This window comes from Bradysia coprophila (assembly GCF_014529535.1).
Source record: "Bradysia coprophila strain Holo2 chromosome X unlocalized genomic scaffold, BU_Bcop_v1 contig_12, whole genome shotgun sequence".
NCBI lineage: Eukaryota > Metazoa > Arthropoda > Insecta > Diptera > Sciaridae > Bradysia > Bradysia coprophila.
Genome location: NW_023503293.1, coordinates 3,910,399 through 3,929,925, shown reverse-complemented (window position 1 = coordinate 3,929,925; position 19,527 = coordinate 3,910,399). Strand labels below are relative to the sequence as shown.

Genomic DNA, 19,527 nt, shown 5'->3' with positions numbered 1-19,527 from the left:
CGAATTTCTTGATGAAAATATTGTTCATGACTACGACGTCTCATGATTATGCCGAACTTGTGTCATTGCACTAGCCCGTTTATATTTTGTTGCAAGCTTGGCAATTAATTAACCAGGCCATTTATTCACAACGTATAAAAAATTGTCGGTTCATTTCCATCCCAAACAATTCGAAAAGTATTGAGTTACCTTTTTAATACTTCGCTGATTATTTGGATGTAAATAAACGCAGCATGAGACTGGATAATCCGGAAGGTGTTTTTTGTTTTGATATTCATAGCAAAATGAACAGTGGCTGTTTTTGTGAAAAATAAAAGAATAAAATAGATTAGGGAGAGAAAAGGAAGATGTTGTTGAAAAAAAGTATCGGTTCATTGTTAAATGGAAACTGATTTTGGTTTTATTGAATGATCTTTTCATTGCACCGCGCGGTACAGGGTTTTAGGAGCGGCACTCTTTTGGGTAATATAATATCGAAAGGCGGACCCTTTTTGATTAAAACAAATTGTGTTTTTGTAATGTAGTTATGGTGAAATCTATCTCGTTCTAAATTATTATCCGGAATAATTTCGTTTCTCGATTCATACAGCTTTGTAATATAATTAGCTGAAATTCTCTGTAATTTAATTACAAATTGTTTCGACTTTCTCTTGTAGATTTTCTAGCTCACTAATTAGTGTAGTCGTTCGAGATTAACGACAATAAGAAATTTTATAGAAATTCACAGTAACACCTAGTAATTGATTCATATTTTGAAAACCATTTTACGTACGCAAATAAAGTACTTGCCGAGATTTTCGGACAAGTTTCCAAACTTTTTCTCTACAAAGAAATAAAGAAAATTTGTTACTCGTCGTCACACACACTATTTGAACAAAATCATTCCAATCACTATATCCTTTCAAAATTTTCTTAATCGTGACAATACTTTCCCTTCTAATTACTAACAGAAAGTTGAAAAGTTTAACGAAAAATTTCGTGAGGTAGTGTATAGGTCCACAAAGAAAGTTTTATTGAAAAATCTATAGTTTGTTAGGTAATTCAGAACAAATCAAAAAACACGGAACGTATAGGGGTTGTAGCAAAGATTCGGGAGCCAGTAGGAAGGAGGATTGTTGCATTTAAGGCATTTTAGTGCTTTTATTCACATTTACATTCACATAAGAGATTTCCTTAAATAGCAATGCTAATTATTTGGGCTAGGTATGATCTCGATTTTGTTTATCCAATCAACATTTTCAGAAGAAGTTTCAGTAGAAACTGAAATGAATATTTTAGGGAAGTTGTTTAGAGCGAGAAGTGTGTAATTTATGTGATAAAATAGGAGTAGAAACCAAGGGTCAGTAAATACTCTCTCCATGCAGCAACAAACAATATATTGATATCATAATTCAAAATGCATTCTACGTTTGATCAATTAGATTGATCTCTCTGCTATTTCGTTATGTTTTTCAGGGACCAGGACCATTCTTTAAATTAAATCTAAAAATGTGTTGGAGTGGTATACGCTAATACATTCAACTCCTCAATCTCAATCTCGGTTCGATCACAGCAAGGGTCACAGACAATTTTAGGTCCGTGTGGGGTTACTTTAGATTGGTCAGGGTAAGGAATTAAAGAACGTATTTTTATCCCACTGGGATTTTTCTTTTCTGCAACAACAGTACGAAATAAACTCCGAGAGATCTCTAGAAGATTAAAGTCTAGATCCATATTTCTATATGTGATCATATTCTGTAAAATGTATTCTTAGTTAAGCCAGTAAGAAAAAATAAATTAAATCAAACCCACCAAATCTGAACTTAATTTTGTATGACTTATTATTATGAACTCGTCAGCCCAATATAATATCAATTACCGTCCCGGTATATCATTCAGCAATTTGTCGGATAAAAATTTAGAATTTCATGTGATATTTGCAATTAGAAATCAAAAACGAAAAACGAGTTTGAGCATAAACCGAAAAGGTTTTAAAACCACCTTAGAGTGCATTTAGTCATCGCCGTGCTTGAAATTTTTTCGGATCGATGTTGTATTTAGACATAAAAAGAATTTTTATTATTCAGTTATTCACTGCCTGTTGACCCGGCTATATCGACGATAAATTATATTCATATTTTTCACCATTCTTTTCTTAGTCAAATTCGGTGTGTGTTTTTGGTTGTAATTCGTGGCTCGTGATATCAATTTCGCTTTGTTTTTGTGTTACGCTTTCTTGTGAATAATTATGGCGTGTAAGAAGTTCTTAAGTCTTAATAATGGATTACGCATGCCCGCTTTAGGCATTGGTACTTGGAGGGTAAGTCTCAATGCGCTATGGGATTTATTAATATTTGGTTGGGACCAATTGATCACAACTAGTGACTCACTACATAACATCGTCTCATTAAGCAAAGTTTATGTTAAAACAAGAGTGAGTTCGTTGAATATACTTAGATCGAATCAATTAACACATTCGTTAAGTATCCTAATTATGTACCAGCCGTTATAAGAACATACTCATAAGACATACTTTGTAGGTTTTACTATCTTGATCTGTCTTGCATAGCATTTGAAGCGTTTCAGCGATTAAAATCGTTTCGATTAATACGAAGATGATCAAATTCTCTATCAAACGAACGCATATACGTGATAAATTGTGTGATTCAAATTTTTGAGTTTTCCACTCAACTTCCATACTGCCAAGACAGATTTAATACAAATTGTATCTTCAAAATTTCACTTTATTTTGTGATTTTCTACAATGTCTGTCAGCTCGGCTCAGATATATCTACACTAGACTCACCATCGCCGTTAGGGTTCTCCTAGCCCTCCAAAAATAAGTTGTTCGTATAGCTTCCAAACTGTGTCTGATACTATATATATATAGCAGGCTATATCATATTTACTTAACTAATAATTTGTCTGATTGTAGGCGCCAGATAACGAAATGGAGGCTGCGTTAGATGAAGCCCTAAAAGCTGGTTACCGTCACATCGATGCTGCACCGGTTTATTTGAATGAAAAAGCGATTGGCCGCGTACTAAAGAAATGGTTAGATTCTACGAATGTTAAGCGCGAAGACCTGTTCATAACGACAAAGTTGCCACCGCCAGGTAAATATTTATTTGACTTAAAATCTTTATTCGGCTTTCTCTACCGAAGTGCCATCTCGATACGAAACTGGAGTGTAATTAAATATTCACTTAGCCAATTGAGTCAACGTGCAAACACACGTCGGTATTTACATTCCATTAACAAAAACAAAACTTTACAGGTAACCGAGCCAGTTGTGTAGAAAAATGTTTGCGGCAATCTCTGGATGATTTACAGTTGTCGTATGTTGATATGTACTTAATACACACTCCGTTCGGAGTGCCAGAAACTGATGGTGATTTTCAGCGTCACGCCAATGGTGATATTGTACTCGATTTGGATACGAATCATGTTGAAACGTGGAAGGTAACAATAATTCAGCCATTTAACGATATCAGTCATGGTGAATTTTGCTTCAATTTTGTTTATATAGAAAATGGAAGAAATGGTCAAGGCCGGATTAACCAAGAGCATTGGTGTGTCCAATTTCAATAAAAAACAAATTCAACGTTTGATCGACAATTCAACGATAAAGCCAGCAAATAATCAAGTTGAAGTTCACGTTTATTTGCAACAACACGATTTAATCAATTTTTGCAAGGAAAATAATATCGTTGTTACCGCTTACGCTCCACTTGGTTCGAAGGGCATTGAAGATCTGAATAAGATGGCCGGATATGAGTAAGTATTTTGTAGCAAAATGATGAACACATTTTTCGTAAAATAGAGAGAGCATTTTATTTCAAACATTAAAAAATGAATTACAACATTTCTGATAAACATTCATTTAGTACCACAGTTTTAACAAAAATTTAAATTATAAAAAAAAACATTGCAAGTAGCACCATTCGACAGGGCGTACGTTTTGCTAAAACATTTTTTCAATTAAATTTTATGAAAATGTTTTTTTCCCAAAAAGTTGACGAATATCAACTTTACAGCAAACAATTTCCACCAAGGCTCAGAACAGGTCAAATTCATGTCATGGGTAAATAACTCAATCACCATAGATGAAGCTCAACAATAGTCATGCCACCGACTTGAAGTCGGTTTCAGTTGCATTCCGTTGTACAGTTCATCCTGATAGCTCAAATTTCTGTTTATAGATTTGAGGTCACTGACACCTTTTTTTCTTGGTTTTCTCAAACTTTTCTCGAATTTGTCGAAAAAGATTTTCAAGAAAATCCAAGAAAATTATGAAAACTCAAGGAAATATTTTCTCGTAGACACCGATTTCTAGAAGTATCACCTTCTAACTATTGTCGAGTAATTCAGTAATTTTTTTCCATGACCTGAGTGTGACCAATACCTAGCCTCAATTTACATATTTTGTTTTTTTTTTTTTTTTTTAAATACGATGCGAAGATGCTATAAGTAAACAGCCAATGTGCTTTGTCTTAAATGTAAAAAATTGAATCCAAAAACACTTATTTTCCAGACGCGCCATTCCCAATCTGCTAGAGAATAGCGATGTAATCGGCATTGCAAATCGTCTCGGTAAAACTCCGGCGCAAATTTTACTAAAATGGATTCTGGAAAGAGGAGTGGCGGCGATCCCTAAAAGTACAAATCCAACCAGACTCCGTCAAAATTTGGATATTTTCGATTTTACGCTGTCACAGGAGGATATGACGATTCTCAAAGGATTGGATAAGGGGATACGGGTGTGCGATTTTGGATTTTTCCAGGGGTAAGGATTGACTTTTAGAATTTTCAATACTGACTACAGATAGCTAAATACGGCATGCGACATTATCCATTAAGATTCACAGATTTTAAAAAACAAAAATTTATTTTCTCCAAAAAATATTCTACAAGAAGTTTTGGCACAGTTATTTTAACGAAACATTTTACGACATTTATTGACGATATTCAAATTCCATATTGTGTTTGGAAAAAGCACAACATATCCAAATTTAACCAAGATAAAAGATTGTTGTTGTAGTCTTCCCTACAAAATAAAATTTTCGTTCATTTCAATCTTTGAACAGAAATAAAAGAAAAAATCGACGAGCTGCAATAATTGAACATTATGTTTCAAGTGATGGGTTAAAAAAAAACACACCAAAGTAAACACAAATTGGGATCTCGGTCTCATTCCACCGCAACGTGTCTGACTTTAATGATTTTTCTTTCAATTTTATCGAATTTTTCGCACGTTACTTTGGAAGAAACTCCCATGAAATGAAGACAATGCTTGAATTTCGTCTGTTTTTGAGCAAAAATTAATTGTGAAAAGGAGAACAATCTGACCAAAAATTCGAAGATGATACACAGTGATGGTGATGATTACTTACCCGGGACACACATAAAACGACATTGCAATTGCTTCGTAAGAAGCACAATAATCTCTGGATGTTTTTCCACGAATCCTATTACTTTTGCAACTAAGATCCAACGCTAGACTACGTTTTGTTTGCATATCGTCCAATGCATGTTTTACACACTCGTAAAAGTTTTGAGACATTTTCTACAACTGGAAAATTGTGTCAATACGGAATCATAAGACGTGTTGGTTTTGTATGAGCTTGTTACGTAACAAGACCTAAACGTAGATGTTACTCTGATCGTCAACTGAGATTGCTTCTTAAGTTCTTTTAGCTTACAGCATCTGTACATTGAATGTACTCAATTCAAACTCAATTTGTATCAAATGATAAATGTGTTTAACCCTTCTAATAGTTCCATAACTGTGCTTCATCATATATAAAAACATTAGTGTAGAGGGCGTAGAGTAAATCGGTAGCGAATTTTGTGTTTGAAATTTTTGGTTTTACGATCCTCTCATTGCTAAACAGAGCAACAATCGTTTAGAAACTACTAGATATCTGTCATCGATAGCAACGAAAAACATAAACGATGAGCGCAGGATAGCGTTTTCTTACATAGAAAAATATTTAGTAAAACTATAGATGTACAAGATTTCGTTTCAATTAATAGACTTTGGCGATACGTAAAACAAAAGAAGGTACATATTTAATACGCCGATACACTTGTCGTTCAAGAAAGTTAACCAATATTTCTGGCGGGATTTGTTGATTGACAATTTTGTCAATTGCATTGTTAAAGACTCGATTATAGTCTTCGAAATGTGGCATAATTTGTACACCGAATTATAGGCTTGATATTGTATCTGTTGGTATTAAATGATAAATCTATGAGCAGGTCAACCTCAGGTTCGACCTGTGTGATGACAGTTTTAGTCCATACTATATGATTCATACTATTAAGCTAAGCAACTAACTTTGACTCTGACTAAAATTCATGCCACCTTCGAACTTAGTTTGGCCAAGCCTTTGACAAGACGAGTGAGTAAATTTTGGAAGGCATGACTCTGACCAGTATCAAACCTTTACTATTGATGCATTGCTCTTCCGATGCGCGCTGTTGTGTTGCTCTGCTTTTCTGAATCTAACTATATCTGCCCTACAATTCATAGAACACTTAGCGCAAAAGAGATGCAAGATTTTGAGAGAATAAACCAACGAAATTCTCTCACAAAGTCGTGCATCTCTTTTGCACTTAGTTATTGACCAAGATGGAGCTATGTGTATATTGGAAAGTTGTCTTGAATGAGCCGTACTTTGTATGGAATCAATAAAAGTGCCAAAATAAAATTCAAAGTTAACGTGAAATTCATCTTTTATCAACGAATTTCATGTACATTGAGATTCTAAACCGATCCGCCCTATACCAATGAATTGCTAAGAAACGTTACACTACTCTATCTACACCACTATACCTTACACCAGAAAGAGAAATAAATTAAATTTTCTACAGAGATAGGCTTCCAATGAAGATACTGATTGGCATATTTGCGCTAATTTAATTGAATTGACGAAAATGTTCTTAATGGGTTATGCAAGGTCTATATTTTATAATTTAGAGAATTTTTAAGAATGAATTTCACGAAGCTGAAACTCATTCTACACAACAAGTATGTGAATCAGTACTTATATTGGAAGTTTAACAGGCTGCTTGCTTGCTACGAAATTTTTTTTATTTAAATACATCAAAACATCAAAACATTTTACAGAATGACCCAACATCCAGAATTTCCATGGTAGAATGGCCAACATAAACCATATGAAATGCAAAATACATCGATAAATCAAGCACAAAAATATAAATTTTTATTTTCAATAAAAAGTAATGAATAAAAGAGGTAGGTTAATAACAATTTATAATCGTATTTGGTTATAAACAAAAAGTGTTTTACAATTTTTAAAATTAGTGTTATCGTTTTGTATTGATTTTCATTTTCTATGTCGATTTATTTATAACTATTAAAGCACAATACAAATGTTTGACAAATAAAAACTTTGTTTTTCTTTTACTTTTTTGTTGAAACGTATATGATACGGACGCTACTGAAATCCGATCAAAAATGGTATGTTTGAAAATTCGTTTATTTAGAAAACTAAAAAATCGGGAAACGTTTGAAAATCTAAAAGCACAAAACAAGAAAAACTCTCGTCTAAATGACCCAAAACTATTCTGAGTAAAATTTTCTTCGTTCAAAAATTAGAAATCGATCAAAAATTTTACTTCAATTTTTACTCAGAACATTTATCGTCAATCTATTTACATTTTCGTAAAAAAAAACACATTGCAATAACAAAAGTTAAAAATAAAAATAAAAATTTTAAGTATAAAAACAACAGAAATATCAAAAAATCAAAACAAATGAACAAAATGCAAGGCTTTCATGTTGAACGGTGAATGTTCACAAAAATCTGAAGAATTTTCTTTTCCTTGGAATGAAATACTAAACCGTGTAAATGCGGTGGAAGATCCATTTTCTTAAAATTGTAATCTTTAGCAAAAACATGAATTTGAACATTGGCTTCCTGTGGCGCAAACGCCGTCAGTTTGAATTGTAAAAATTATTATTTTTGCTTCCCGAATAATTCAGAATGTTGAGCAATCTATCTTATCTGAATGGTAACAACGAATTTATGATGAATCCAGCTTTTGTGACAGAATTATGAGTTTGTGAATTTGATTGTAAATGGAGTTTATGAATCAGTCAAATGGTTTCAGATCTGCGATTTTATTTATGATTCAGATTCAGATTTCTTTACTTCTTATCGACAATAAAATGCCCTTGCAAATATCACAACAAACTGGACGACATTTCTTTTGTGAAGATTGGTTTAAGATTCGAATATAGATTTTATTGCCTGCCCCATGCGAAATTTGACTATTACACAGCTGTTTACCACCTGCGAAAATGATCCGAGGGATTCTTTTGAAAAACAGAATCTTGAAATCAGACGCATTTTCCATTGGACTTTTTTATATATGACCAATAAGGTATTCGACACCAGAAGTCAAAACCACTTTCAAAAAAATTCTTCGAAGCTTGTGTGGCTAGTGTGCGGTGATCAAAAACCGAAAACATGCACTTTTCTTACAAAAATTTCTCCAGTTACACGAGCCGTACAGGGTCGTGTGGGGTGTCATTAGAAAGGTAATTGCATGTATTTCCGGGGCAAATAGGGTCTTATTGAGTTAAAAATTCATCCACACTGAGACATGTGCAGTTGAAGTTTTCAACCGAAAAAAGACTGAAAATTCACACTTTTCTTACAGAAATTTCTCGAGTTACACGAAACGTTCATGGTCGTGTGGGGTGTCATATGAAAGGTAACTGCATGTACTTTCAGAAGAAGTAGAGCTTACGGAAGTTTGGTAGCATCTACGATGAATTATGTGAAGTTGAAATGTTTAAGTGCTTATATTGCATCGGAGATGCTTTGCTACCAAACTTCCGTAAGCTCTACTTCTTCTGAAAGTACATGCAAGTACATGCACCTTTCTAATGACACCCCACACGACCCTGTACGGCTCGTGTACCTGGAGAAATTTCTGTAAGAAAAGTCCATGTTTTCAGTTTTCGATCACCTCCCACCAGCCACACAAGCTTCGAAGAATTTTTTTGAAAGTGGTTTTAGGTTCTAGGGACCAATACCAATCTAGGCACATATAAAAAAGTCCAATGGAAAATGCGTACGATTTCAAGATTCTGTTTTTCAAAAGAATCCCTCTCCATTACACTAGTGATATTTAGGGTTTATTTCACGTTGACAGTTCTTTCGAGTACTTTGCCTTGTTTTCACTTTAACTCTTTTGTATGAATCGAGCAGAAAAAATGCGCTAAAATAACATTTTTTTGGTAAAAATATTGACTGATGAACACATTATTTGAGACAAAATTGTTACGCAAGCAATCTGGTTACAACCAACTTTTAGAAGAATTTAGAAGCACACAGAATTGTCGCACATACACTGGATTCGTTTGTAAACGTTTTATCGCAAGAACAGATTTATTTTGTTTTGTTTGTTAGTTTTTGTTTACTGAGATACTGAATTTGTGTAGAATTTTTGCAGAACAGCCGTGTAATAGTCAATTTTCGCATGAGCCGACAATAAACCAGAATACGTAGGATGCTGCGACGTAATTCATTACACCCGGACACAATTTTGTGAGACTCGCAAACTCACTCGTGTATTTTTGATGAACGTGCTTTGTAACAGTTAATTTCGACATGTGTAGTTGTATACCTCGCCTTCGGCTCGGATATACAAACTATACACTTGTCAAAATTCACTTTTACGACGCTTGTTCCTCAAAAACACACTCGTGAGTTCGATTGTATCACAAAATTATGTCCTTGTGTAATGAATTACTTTCGCAGCATCCAACGTAATCTACTATTTATTAGTTTAGGTCAAGTATATTATAAACGACCGTGAAGGAAAGGCGTAAATACAATTGGAATAAGGCGTAGAAGCTTAAATATTAAAACTTAAAAAAGTAGAAATGCAGAGACATTTGGTTTTCAATCGGTTTTCTGAGGTGCAGAAGCGAGTTTCCTGTGAAAGGAAATTAAATTTTTTGCTTCAATTTCGGGTTTCCTCATTGAAGATTTAAATTTAAGAGGCATCGGTGCTTGGCTGAAAAGCGTACATTTGGATTTTGGTTTACTTTTGATGATATCTTTCCACCAGAATTCTTTTTTCAGGAATGTACGACCGCAATGACGACCACGAATGTGTTAACTTTCAACAGAAAATAGACTTGGTTGTAGCAGTTTGACCAGCTCTGAGAAAAATGTGCAGTTTATGGAAATTTCGATAAACTGTTCTGGTGAAACGACTACAAACAAAGCTAAACTTTATTTAAAGCTAACACATTCGTGGTCGTTATTGCAGTCGTACTATTTAAAAAAGAAAAGAAAATCAGATGAAATAATATCATCAAAAATGAAAATGACGAGACACACTAATGTAGGCTAACATTTTAGCCAAGCAACAACGCCTCTTAACTAAAATTTCAGTTCTTAATTCGGACTTTTGAATCCAATGGAATTTTATTTTTCGATCAAAAATTCCTAAAAATATCTTTAGTAAAAATGTACAGAAAAGAAAAGCGATTTTGACATTAAAATTTTGGTTACAAAACTAAAAAAAATGACTCGTGCAATTATTGAGAATGAAGAAGTCTACTTACGTTACACGAAAATCGGATGGGGCGTTCCTGAAAATGAAATGCAAAAGAAAATGTTATGATGAGCCTGTGAATTGGATTATACACAAAATCTAGTTGATTGAACCTATTAATAGACATTCTTCAATTCGACTTTCAACTATGACTTTCACATCTTTTCAATCTTTGTAAAAAACAAATCATAGTTAGTAATCGTCGTGACCTAGTGTTATATATGTAGCCTTTAGTCTTGCGGCAAAAACACTGACCCATTCCAGCTAGATGTACCAAGTTTTAATATGTCAACGATGCAGGACCTTCGTCTTCATTTTTTTTTTATTCAAAACCGAAACAGAAAGTTGCCTTCGGTGATAATAAGAATTCGAAAAGGGTCCTAGTCAAATATGGTCAATGGTTGAGGCCCAAACTTTTCGAAAGGACTCGTCAGGGCGATTGATTTTTAATCTGAATTAGTGGCACTACACGCCAAAATATCGGTTTTGGTTCAAATTAGGTTCAAAGTTCCGCGCAATTCGGCACAATTTTTCTTGCTTTTCTTCCTTGCCTGTGTTACCTATGTTACCTACACAAAAATTGTTATTTTGAAAATTCCATGCACATTCGTCGTCACTTTCTTCCACTATATAAACACCAGGCCACTACAATTTCCGGTTTTTCTGGTTTCAAACTCACCTTAAACTTGGTGTGGATGGAGATTCCTTGAGAGCATTGCTTGTCAAATTAAATATCACAACCAGCAGACAGAGTAGAATCGGACCGAAAATGGCTCCTTCCCAGCCCAGCCAGTACATACCACCGGCAATACTTAAACCAGTTAAGTATGCGTGTCCGCCTCTATAAATGAGAAATAACGAAATTAAAGAAACGAAGTCCACGTTTCCCAATACGGTCGAATTACCCCTTGACATCAGCGTAGATAGCTGGATCGACGAAACTTGTTGGGAACAATATGTGGATCAAAAGCAGAATTATGCCGAGAGTAAAACGATCCTGAATTAGCCAGAGGTCCAAAAATGCCGGTATGCTGCACCAGTACGTTCCCAGGAATGGAACTGCTGCCAACACCGATGCAAAAACTATAACCAAACACTTCCCGATCAGAACGAATACTTTTACATTTAAATACACTCGGAAATTACCTGACGGCAAAAAGACCACTCGAGCACCGAATATTGTATGCGTCAGCCATGTAAACATTCCATGAAAGAGAGCTAATTTTTAGGATTAGTAGACAATTCTAGTTTGGTAAGTGTGAAGGCAACAAGAATTAACCGAAACACAGCACTCATGCCATTTCACAAGAGAACTCACCAAGTTTTGCACTGGCAAACAAAACACTGGATATGCTCGCCTCAATTGCTTCAGCGATTCTCGGACCAGATGAGGAGAATCCAAGAAAACTGGTTGCTGCCATTGGAGCGTACTTGTCTTCGCTGCTGCTCAGTAGGTAGAACAGAGCTGTTAGGAATATGATCTGAAAAGTGAATGAATTAATGAAACCGATGGGTGATCACGTTTTGAGGGAATAACTTACCGCGTTCACTAGGAACGTAATGACTGCTTGTCCGCCGCCCAGGAACATGGACAGTAGCGTGCCAACGAATGACGTCAAAATATTCAAATTCGTTTTAACAATCAACCAAACCGAATCCATTAATTCCATTAGCGTTCCAATGTTAATTTTCACCCAACCGATTAGACCCTGTTGAGCCACTGAAAAAAGTTCTTTCAAATGACGGAAAGATCCAAATTATTATTTAGGTCATCATTAGTAAGCCAAAGGAAAGAAATTAACCAGAATCGAGAATTCAAACAGAACTTCCAGTCATCCGGCCCAAATTTTTATGCAGCAACGTACCTTCATTGTTAACAATTTCACCAATTGAATCGCTTATAGCTGAGGCCGGTACAGTAGGTCCATGGAAAGAATTGTTCTTCTGTCGATCCACCCAATATTGGATGAGTCGATCCCAGATGCCAAGCAGTTGATCCTTCAGATGTTTTTTCTGCTCAACATCAGCGTCTTTCAGTAGCTCGTCGACATACGATTCGATGCCCGTTCGACCATACTGATAAGCGTTTTCGATCACATTGTCAAGCGATTCAGTAACACCTGGAATGGTTGAATTTATCAATTGATTGATTAAGAGTCTGGGACTGAGTGTCTTTACCTGCTGGAAACATGCCCATCAATTCGGGTTGATGGTGATACGTCCAATTCAACACATCGTTCCCCAGTTGGACGACCGTTATTGTCTCTGAGTAGATTTCGACCGCACAAAAGATACCAGCGAATATGGCAATCAAAATCAGTAAAATTATCACCAAAATTGATGATGCAGTGTCAATGGAGTCTCTCATCGTATTTCGTACGGTTTTGTGAATTTTGTTGTTCAGTCGTAAAACACCTGGCAAGCACAGAGGTAATATGGCCGAGTATCGAACATTGATCCAGTTCTGTAAATGGACGTAAATTATTCCAATGAACGAAAAATTGCGCCTAAAACTTTGTTATTGTTACCTTGATGCCCGATGTTAATTCGGTCCACTTTTCAGTCACTACATGTTCCAATCCAAACGCTAGAGCAAATCGTTTCGTCAGATAAACGAAAATCGGAACGAATGCCACAAACAGCATCCATGTGTGCTTGTAAATCATCGTCACAATACTGGCTAGGAACAGTCCCTTGAAGTAAATTTCACTTTGGGATTTATCATCGTCGTCATTCGGAGGCGCCGTGGTTTGAACGTTTAAATGGATCTTAGTTTTTGGTAAATCGACAGTACCATCCTGTTCCGAAATCAATTCGCTTCTGGATGAACTGGGCGGTGCAACAGGTGATGATATCGGTGACTTATAGGCCGATTGAACATTGACAAAGTTCACAATTTTTTCCACAATTGACGAATCGTCTTCCGTGGTACGTGATTTGAAATCGTACACAACACCGACGATTGCATAAATGATTGAGGCGACGAAAACGGGAATTTGAAAAGCACCCAAAAAGCTGCATATGTAGGCAACAATGACAACCCACAGGGTCTGTCCCAGCACGACAAAGTAAAACGAATTTTCCTTCTTCCATAGAAAAGCGAGTACGGTGAGGTAAACAATAACGACTGCCAGAACGATGGTGTAGTCGATGGAGCTTAATGTTTTGGTGAATAGCATGTGGCCGCATTGAATGAAACGCCACAACGTGATGAAGAATCCTTTTGGCACATAGGCAATGAACAAACTGAGCAAAAGCAATCCAATGCCACCACCAACAATCATCTGCATATGACGAATAAACATTCGAGTCAAGTATTCACCGAACGTCTCCAATCCTTCCAGCGGTGCCAGAGCAACACCGACAAGTAGATGCCGATCATTCTGTTCCAATCTCTCGAACCACCGTTTCAGACAACTGGACAGGGTGCTCTTGAACGGAAACAGAACAGCACCGATGAGAAACGACCATAACAGCGGCTTCAGAAACGGTCCGAGCACGAAACATACAGCCAATATTGCACACACCACAATAACAATAACCAGATTGTAAACAGCGCCCTTCAGCTGGTTTGTATTTTTAAAATTCCACCATATTTGGTGCAGACTTTCGCTGGCCTTTTTGAATCCAGGACTGTTAGTCATTTTGTAGATAAAAATTTGCAACCGAATGAATCACTTGGTGGTCACATTACATTATTACGGCCCTTCGAACTACACTTTACAGGATTTTTCGGACAGTAATATTATTTGACATTGAAAATTGGTCGTACAGTTTAGTCCGACGTGTGTATATATTTTCGATGATGACAAATACGTTCTATGGGCGAGCCAATAGCGTCATAAACATATGGTTTTAATAAATATTCGACCCGAAAAATGTACGTAACTAAAACACAATCACACGATGTTGTTGTTGTTCTGTTGTTGTTGTTGTTGTTGTTGAGCTATACGTAAAAAAATGTGTCATGTAGGGAACATGCTCTAGTACATTGGTAGGTTTTATATTATTACGATCATGTTCTAATCGTTCCCTAATGACGATCAGTCAAAAAACCCTTAAAGGGTAAATGTGACGCAAGTCCTTTACCTTACTTTAAAGATAACTGATATCGCTGAAGGAGACACATTGTGCGCCGTACGCAAAACTTTTATCAAGAAAAAATTGACCCAAAAAATTTGCGAAAGAAAATTTTACAAAAAGAAATTTGCGTCACAAGTAGCAAATGATTTGGTTTTCTTCCGTTTAAATTCTTTCAGCACATTTTTTAACCATTTTCTTAACAATCAACACTGGATCCACTTTTCCACAAAAACTAACTAACGTAGGCGATTTCAGTTGTTTGAAAAGCCGAAATTTTGAAATTCAATATCTTAGACAAATCGTAGCCTATTGACGCCGTAAGTGCGGTCGAAATTCAAAATGGAAAGTGCGGAGGTCTTTCTAACGTAGCGTCATTTTCATACAATGAAGCGTTGAAATGTATTTTTTGGTTCACTTTTTCATCGAATCGTTCACTTAAAATTCAAATTTTAGGCACACTTACGGCGTGAATTTTAACGTGTGATACCTCGTTGACCTCGTATGGATTCCAAATGCCTAAGTTCACGCTTACTAACGTGCGGGCATGATGTTGAATTCAGCTAGGCGTTTAATAAATGAAATTTTTCGTTTTGTTTAGGTTTTGTTACATACTTTTGTTTTCCTTAGAGCGAAAACGCACCTAGGGAAAACAAGAAAATCGGTTTTAGTTTCAAAAGCATGTAGTTATTACAAAACTCGGGATGAAAAGTCTTTTTTTTTGTGATTGTTGACCTCGGCTGGATCAACAAACTTCACACGAAAACTGGACTTCTAAATTTTTTATCCCCTGCAAAGCTAAACGTAACAGAGTGAAGTTATTTCACGTGAAAATAGAGCGCAAAGAATGCCGTACTGAAGAAAATGTGGCGCCTCTACAGGCCGACCGAGGTTTCCTATGGGTTGGGTTATTTTAATTTCATTTTAATATTACAGTTAGTGTCAACCAAATTTATGTTTACTTATCAGCTGGTAATACAACCACAACGAAGGTGGTCACGTTTTTTTATTTTTTTTATTTAAATTTATTCACATAAATCAAATACGTGTAGATAGAGTAATAGATACTCTATTAGAGTATGCTATGCTAGCTGTTAACCGTAACCTTCACATAATAATGTTGTGTGATAAATTGTCGCTTAATAAATTTTTCCGTCGCTTAGCATTGTATTCCACTAAACAACAGACCAATCGAAAACATAATATTGACGACAGTGATTCACTTCTAAGTTTGTTTTTGAAATTGTTTCAAAGATGAACAGTTACTTACTTACCGAGGTAAGAAAATAGGAAATTCAAACAAGAGCGAAATTGGGAATTGTTCGAGTTGGAAATTCATATTTTCTTTTAAAGGTGAACATTGTTATATATAACATAATTCCGGAACAGTTTTACTAGGACATGTGCGAAACAAAAACCTCAATTTTTTTACATAATTTTCCAAAATCAAAAGTGACAGTCGGGTCAGAAAATTTCTATTTTCTCCTCTGTCGAAGGGTGGCAAAAAGCAAAACTTTACTTCCGGGGGCTCTTTCGAAACATGGTCTGCTTATTACATTCGACCTACCCGAGTCAAAATCTACATTTTTCACTAGGTGACATAAATAACTATTTTGCTGTCTGTCGAACTGATAGTGGTTTTGTTTGCCGAAGATTAGAATATTAAATGATCGTTCATTATGAAAGAATCGAAAATCATTTACAAACGAGCAGTAAGAACCAGTTTGTCGACGAGTCAACATCATTCTTAAACAACATACTAAGCCTTGACTGGTAAGATATTTTTCGTTTTTCTTTAAACCTTGATCGGTACATGTATGTTCATCGATAGCAAGGAGTATGATAATAACTTTGTGTTTTCGACCCATTAACCTTTTGTGCTTAAGAGGTGCACTAAACGTTGTATTTGTAATGTGATTGCTCCTTGAAGATATACACCATATATCTCGTCATATACACTCTGTACATAGTAACGAAATTCATTTTGCTAATGGCAGGGCCTATATTTGAGAAAATGTTTTCGCGAATCTTTATGGTTCTCTCAAAAATTTCTTGAATTTTTTTGTAGCAAAAACGTGAAAAAATTGAGAGAGAAAAACCGCTGTCAGTATGTCTCATATATGATATTACAATTCCAGTTCCTCATCACCTCGCCATAATGCAAATCACATATTTGTTTTCTGGGCTTCTATCTCTACTCGTCGTTTCGAATCTGTCGCCAGCAGAAGCGGTGTGTCAATGGACGGGATGTGGAAAATCATGTCCCAGCGGAGTTAAGACATTAATTCGAACTAGAGACGGCTGTGGTGGCCTTGACGAGAAATCAAAATGCTGCTTTGATCACCCAGTTCATTGTCAGGTTACGGGATGTGGCCAAGAATGTCCAAGTGGTGTGAAAACTTTAGCCGTGACTAACGAAGGATGTGGCGGCTTCGACACAAGATCAATGTGTTGCATAAACCAACCGGCCACGTGTGAATGGAGTGGCTGTGGATATAGTTGTCCCAGCGGAACGATTACGTTAGCCAAATCGGGTAAGGAGTGCAGCGGTTTTGACATAAAGTCTTATTGCTGTAAGAGCGGTGCGTACAGTTGTGATTTTGGTGGTTGTGGAAGTAGCTGTCCATCTGGTACGACATTTTTAGCTGAAACAAAGTGTAGCGGTTTTGATACGAAGAAAGCGTGCTGCCTGCCGCAAAGAACTGTGGGCTTTATTGTTGGTTAGTAGAAACCGGAGCTGTTTTCAATCACATAGAGAAACGTAAAAAATAAAGGCAATTTGCAACACCTTTGAGGATATAACTTTTGTGCGTCACATTTCCTCTTTTAAGCGGTTTTAAATAAGCGGTAGCTTAATGGTTAGTTCGCCTGCCTCTCACCGCAGAGAGATTTGAAACGATTGTCAGATTTGTTTACAAATTGTTTCAAGTTAAGTTAAGTTGAGTGTAGAGCTTTCGCACAGCTTACTGGTAAATCATTGGTTTGAGAAAACCAATATTCGACTTATACCAGTTTCACTCCTAGTATATCCTAGGTGGCAATATAGTTGGTCAGTTTCGTCCAAAATGTATGTTAAAACAAATGAAGATTTCGAACCAACGACTTTAAACAGGAGAAGTAGTACACCAGATCAAATTTAAGAACTCACGAAGTCAAATAGGCCACAAGATTTATAGCATACCCATGAGCGATTACTGTCTCAGTCTAAGTATAATCGAATACTGTCAGCAATACCCAAAAACTGAGAATTGCCTTGATTTCTTAATTCTATTCAATTTTGTTAAAACAAAAGGACAGAACGATATAAACGGAAAGAGAAACAAATTTTATTATCACGACCTCCCTACGTATTTCCTTAAAATATTGTAAACAATTTTCAAGACGTCCAACCTCGGGTTAATTGTCTGAAATTGAGAATTTGTCTCAGTTAGTTCGAAACACCAGGAAATGGAATCGTTGACAAAACTTACATTCACGATGGGAATGATTGGCCTTTTCTCGAACCAGCTTCCTTTCGTTAGAAATGCCAGCATGAACGTGACTTTCAGCTGAAAAGAAGCAAGTACGTTCATTGAGAATGCTTTATGTGTCAAACAATTAAAGTCAATTGCTCCATTTCGTCGTTCAATGAAAGTATCTCGTAATTATTCAGGAAACTTTCATCGGTAGAGAATCGAAATGGCTTACATTTTGAATAACTTCTTGAATAACGACATCATGAATATGTGCAAACTGAATGAATAAACTGCGTGTCCGGCCAAGGGTATAAGTTGTCAATAGTTGTACGCCAAAATCTTTCGTGACTGTTAGTTTTTCTGCAAAATTAATGGTTCGTTTTAGGTTTTCATTTCGTGTCGCTATTGGTATGCACAACGACTCTTTGCAAACATTTAATTATTTTAACTAATTCGCTAATTAATAAGCGGGCTATTTGGTTGGTTGTGTCATTAGGGCTGCAAAGGAAGAAATCTTTAATCTGAACGGATGATCTAGATCTAGAGGGGGCCGTTCGAATCTAGTTAGATCCATCCAAATAAAAGAGAATTCATTCCTCTTCACTTTACCTATAAATCCAAGGCAAGACACCGATTTAAATTATGCTAAATTTTCATTTTACCTGACTGGACGAGGCAGGTGAAGCAATAAAACCGAATCGAAAGGAACACAATCAGCGCAGCGTATAAAATTATCGATTGAAATATTAAACTACCGCCGAGTAACAACGCCGACAACGAAAGCAATTTTATGCCAGTACTTCGATTAGTCTTAAAGTTTAAATTTGAAATGACAATTTCGGTTGTATTTAAATCTAATTCTGTGATGTCCAGTTGAATGTCATCTCCACTGACCGATTGACTTAGATAATTTCGGATATTTTGGGTAGTCATTGTTGTTCAATTCGTGCATTAACTAAATTTAAATTGAAAGTAGAAAAATTGTCAAATGACAACAAACTCAAATATTTATAAATACAGTGAATGTGTATGCGTGTGTGTATTAGTCATCCCTACGGTCCCTACGTCAAAACAATGTGAGTATTTTTTTTTTTCGAAAATTGGGAGCCGCAGCCAATGACGATGACGACAATCCAAATCCATTTCACTCATTTCATTGAAAATATTTTCGATAAGACGTCTATAGACCTCTGTTGGTAAACTTTGGAGTTATGAATATCAACAAATGGAACAAGAGGAATGAAGATTTTCTAAATAGTTGTCTTTAAGAGGGCAGACTAGGTGTGAAGTAGGCTATATATTGAAAAATTGGTTTTAAAATTAATGTAGACCATTTAATGAAAATCTGTTCCAGCAATTAGATGAGCAATATGTTTATCTATCTCTAAAAAATGAAAAACGATTTACAATA

At 35.8% G+C, this 19,527-nt stretch overlaps 3 protein-coding genes and 1 long non-coding RNA gene across 12 annotated transcripts; 2 read left to right on the top strand and 2 right to left on the bottom strand.

The window, feature by feature from the left end:
* The first annotated feature begins 1,999 nt into the window (after positions 1–1,999).
* LOC119067229 (aldo-keto reductase family 1 member B1) lies at positions 2,000–7,395 on the top strand. Its single transcript, XM_037170083.1, has 6 exons — positions 2,000–2,299; positions 2,915–3,095; positions 3,257–3,441; positions 3,509–3,756; positions 4,514–4,765; positions 7,112–7,395. The coding sequence occupies exons 1-6, from the start codon at positions 2,228–2,230 to the stop codon at positions 7,140–7,142; spliced, it is 969 nt and encodes a 322-aa protein (XP_037025978.1). The 5' UTR covers positions 2,000–2,227; the 3' UTR covers positions 7,143–7,395.
* LOC119067226 (transmembrane protein 245) lies at positions 4,296–14,569 on the bottom strand. 9 transcript variants are annotated; one of them, XR_005085895.1, is made up of 11 exons: positions 13,110–14,569; positions 12,760–13,045; positions 12,447–12,701; positions 12,123–12,313; positions 11,900–12,062; positions 11,728–11,799; positions 11,487–11,664; positions 11,261–11,422; positions 10,592–10,618; positions 5,373–5,551; positions 4,687–5,026 (listed from the first exon to the last, which is right to left on the bottom strand). XR_005085895.1 is itself a non-coding variant. In XM_037170074.1 (10 exons), exons 1-10 carry the CDS (start codon positions 14,223–14,225, stop codon positions 4,596–4,598), a joined length of 2,487 nt encoding a protein of 828 aa, XP_037025969.1. In that variant the 5' UTR covers positions 14,226–14,569; the 3' UTR covers positions 4,296–4,595. The 9 variants fall into 9 exon arrangements, 7 of the variants coding, with proteins under 7 accessions (XP_037025969.1, XP_037025973.1, XP_037025967.1 ...); XM_037170074.1 differs by lacking the exons at positions 4,687–5,026; positions 5,373–5,551 and adding an exon at positions 4,296–4,632; XR_005085896.1 differs by lacking the exon at positions 10,592–10,618.
* A 1,710-nt stretch (positions 14,570–16,279) lies between these two features.
* LOC119067231 lies at positions 16,280–17,460 on the top strand. The gene is made up of 2 exons (XR_005085897.1): positions 16,280–16,434; positions 16,800–17,460. It is a non-coding gene; the product is annotated as an uncharacterized LOC119067231 (long non-coding RNA).
* Positions 17,461–17,961: 501 nt separating this feature from the next.
* Positions 17,962–19,154, bottom strand: LOC119067230. Its single transcript, XM_037170084.1, has 4 exons — positions 18,779–19,154; positions 18,349–18,476; positions 18,132–18,209; positions 17,962–18,065 (listed from the first exon to the last, which is right to left on the bottom strand). The coding sequence occupies exons 1-4, from the start codon at positions 19,047–19,049 to the stop codon at positions 17,994–17,996; spliced, it is 549 nt and encodes a 182-aa protein (XP_037025979.1). The 5' UTR covers positions 19,050–19,154; the 3' UTR covers positions 17,962–17,993.
* Positions 19,155–19,527: the final 373 nt, after the last annotated feature.

What these genes read in the sequence shown, in the direction of transcription:
- LOC119067226 (XM_037170072.1), bottom strand. Translation starts at nt 14,225, where the DNA reads ATGACTAACAGTCCTGGATTCAAAAAGGCCAGCGAAAGTCTGCACCAA. An exon ending in AATTAACATCGGGCATCAAG is followed by an intron (nt 13,046 to 13,109) that starts GTAACAATAACA and finishes GTCCATTTACAG; the next exon opens with AACTGGATCAATGTTCGATA. An exon ending in GTTTGCCAGTGCAAAACTTG is followed by an intron (nt 11,800 to 11,899) that starts GTGAGTTCTCTT and finishes CCTAAAAATTAG; the next exon opens with CTCTCTTTCATGGAATGTTT.
- LOC119067230 (XM_037170084.1), bottom strand. Translation starts at nt 19,049, where the DNA reads ATGACTACCCAAAATATCCGAAATTATCTAAGTCAATCGGTCAGTGGA. An exon ending in CACCTGCCTCGTCCAGTCAG is followed by an intron (nt 18,477 to 18,778) that starts GTAAAATGAAAA and finishes TTAATTTTGCAG; the next exon opens with AAAAACTAACAGTCACGAAA. An exon ending in TTCAAGAAGTTATTCAAAAT is followed by an intron (nt 18,210 to 18,348) that starts GTAAGCCATTTC and finishes GCTTCTTTTCAG; the next exon opens with CTGAAAGTCACGTTCATGCT.
- LOC119067229 (XM_037170083.1), top strand. Translation starts at nt 2,228, where the DNA reads ATGGCGTGTAAGAAGTTCTTAAGTCTTAATAATGGATTACGCATGCCC. An exon ending in TAGGCATTGGTACTTGGAGG is followed by an intron (nt 2,300 to 2,914) that starts GTAAGTCTCAAT and finishes GTCTGATTGTAG; the next exon opens with GCGCCAGATAACGAAATGGA. An exon ending in ATCATGTTGAAACGTGGAAG is followed by an intron (nt 3,442 to 3,508) that starts GTAACAATAATT and finishes TTGTTTATATAG; the next exon opens with AAAATGGAAGAAATGGTCAA.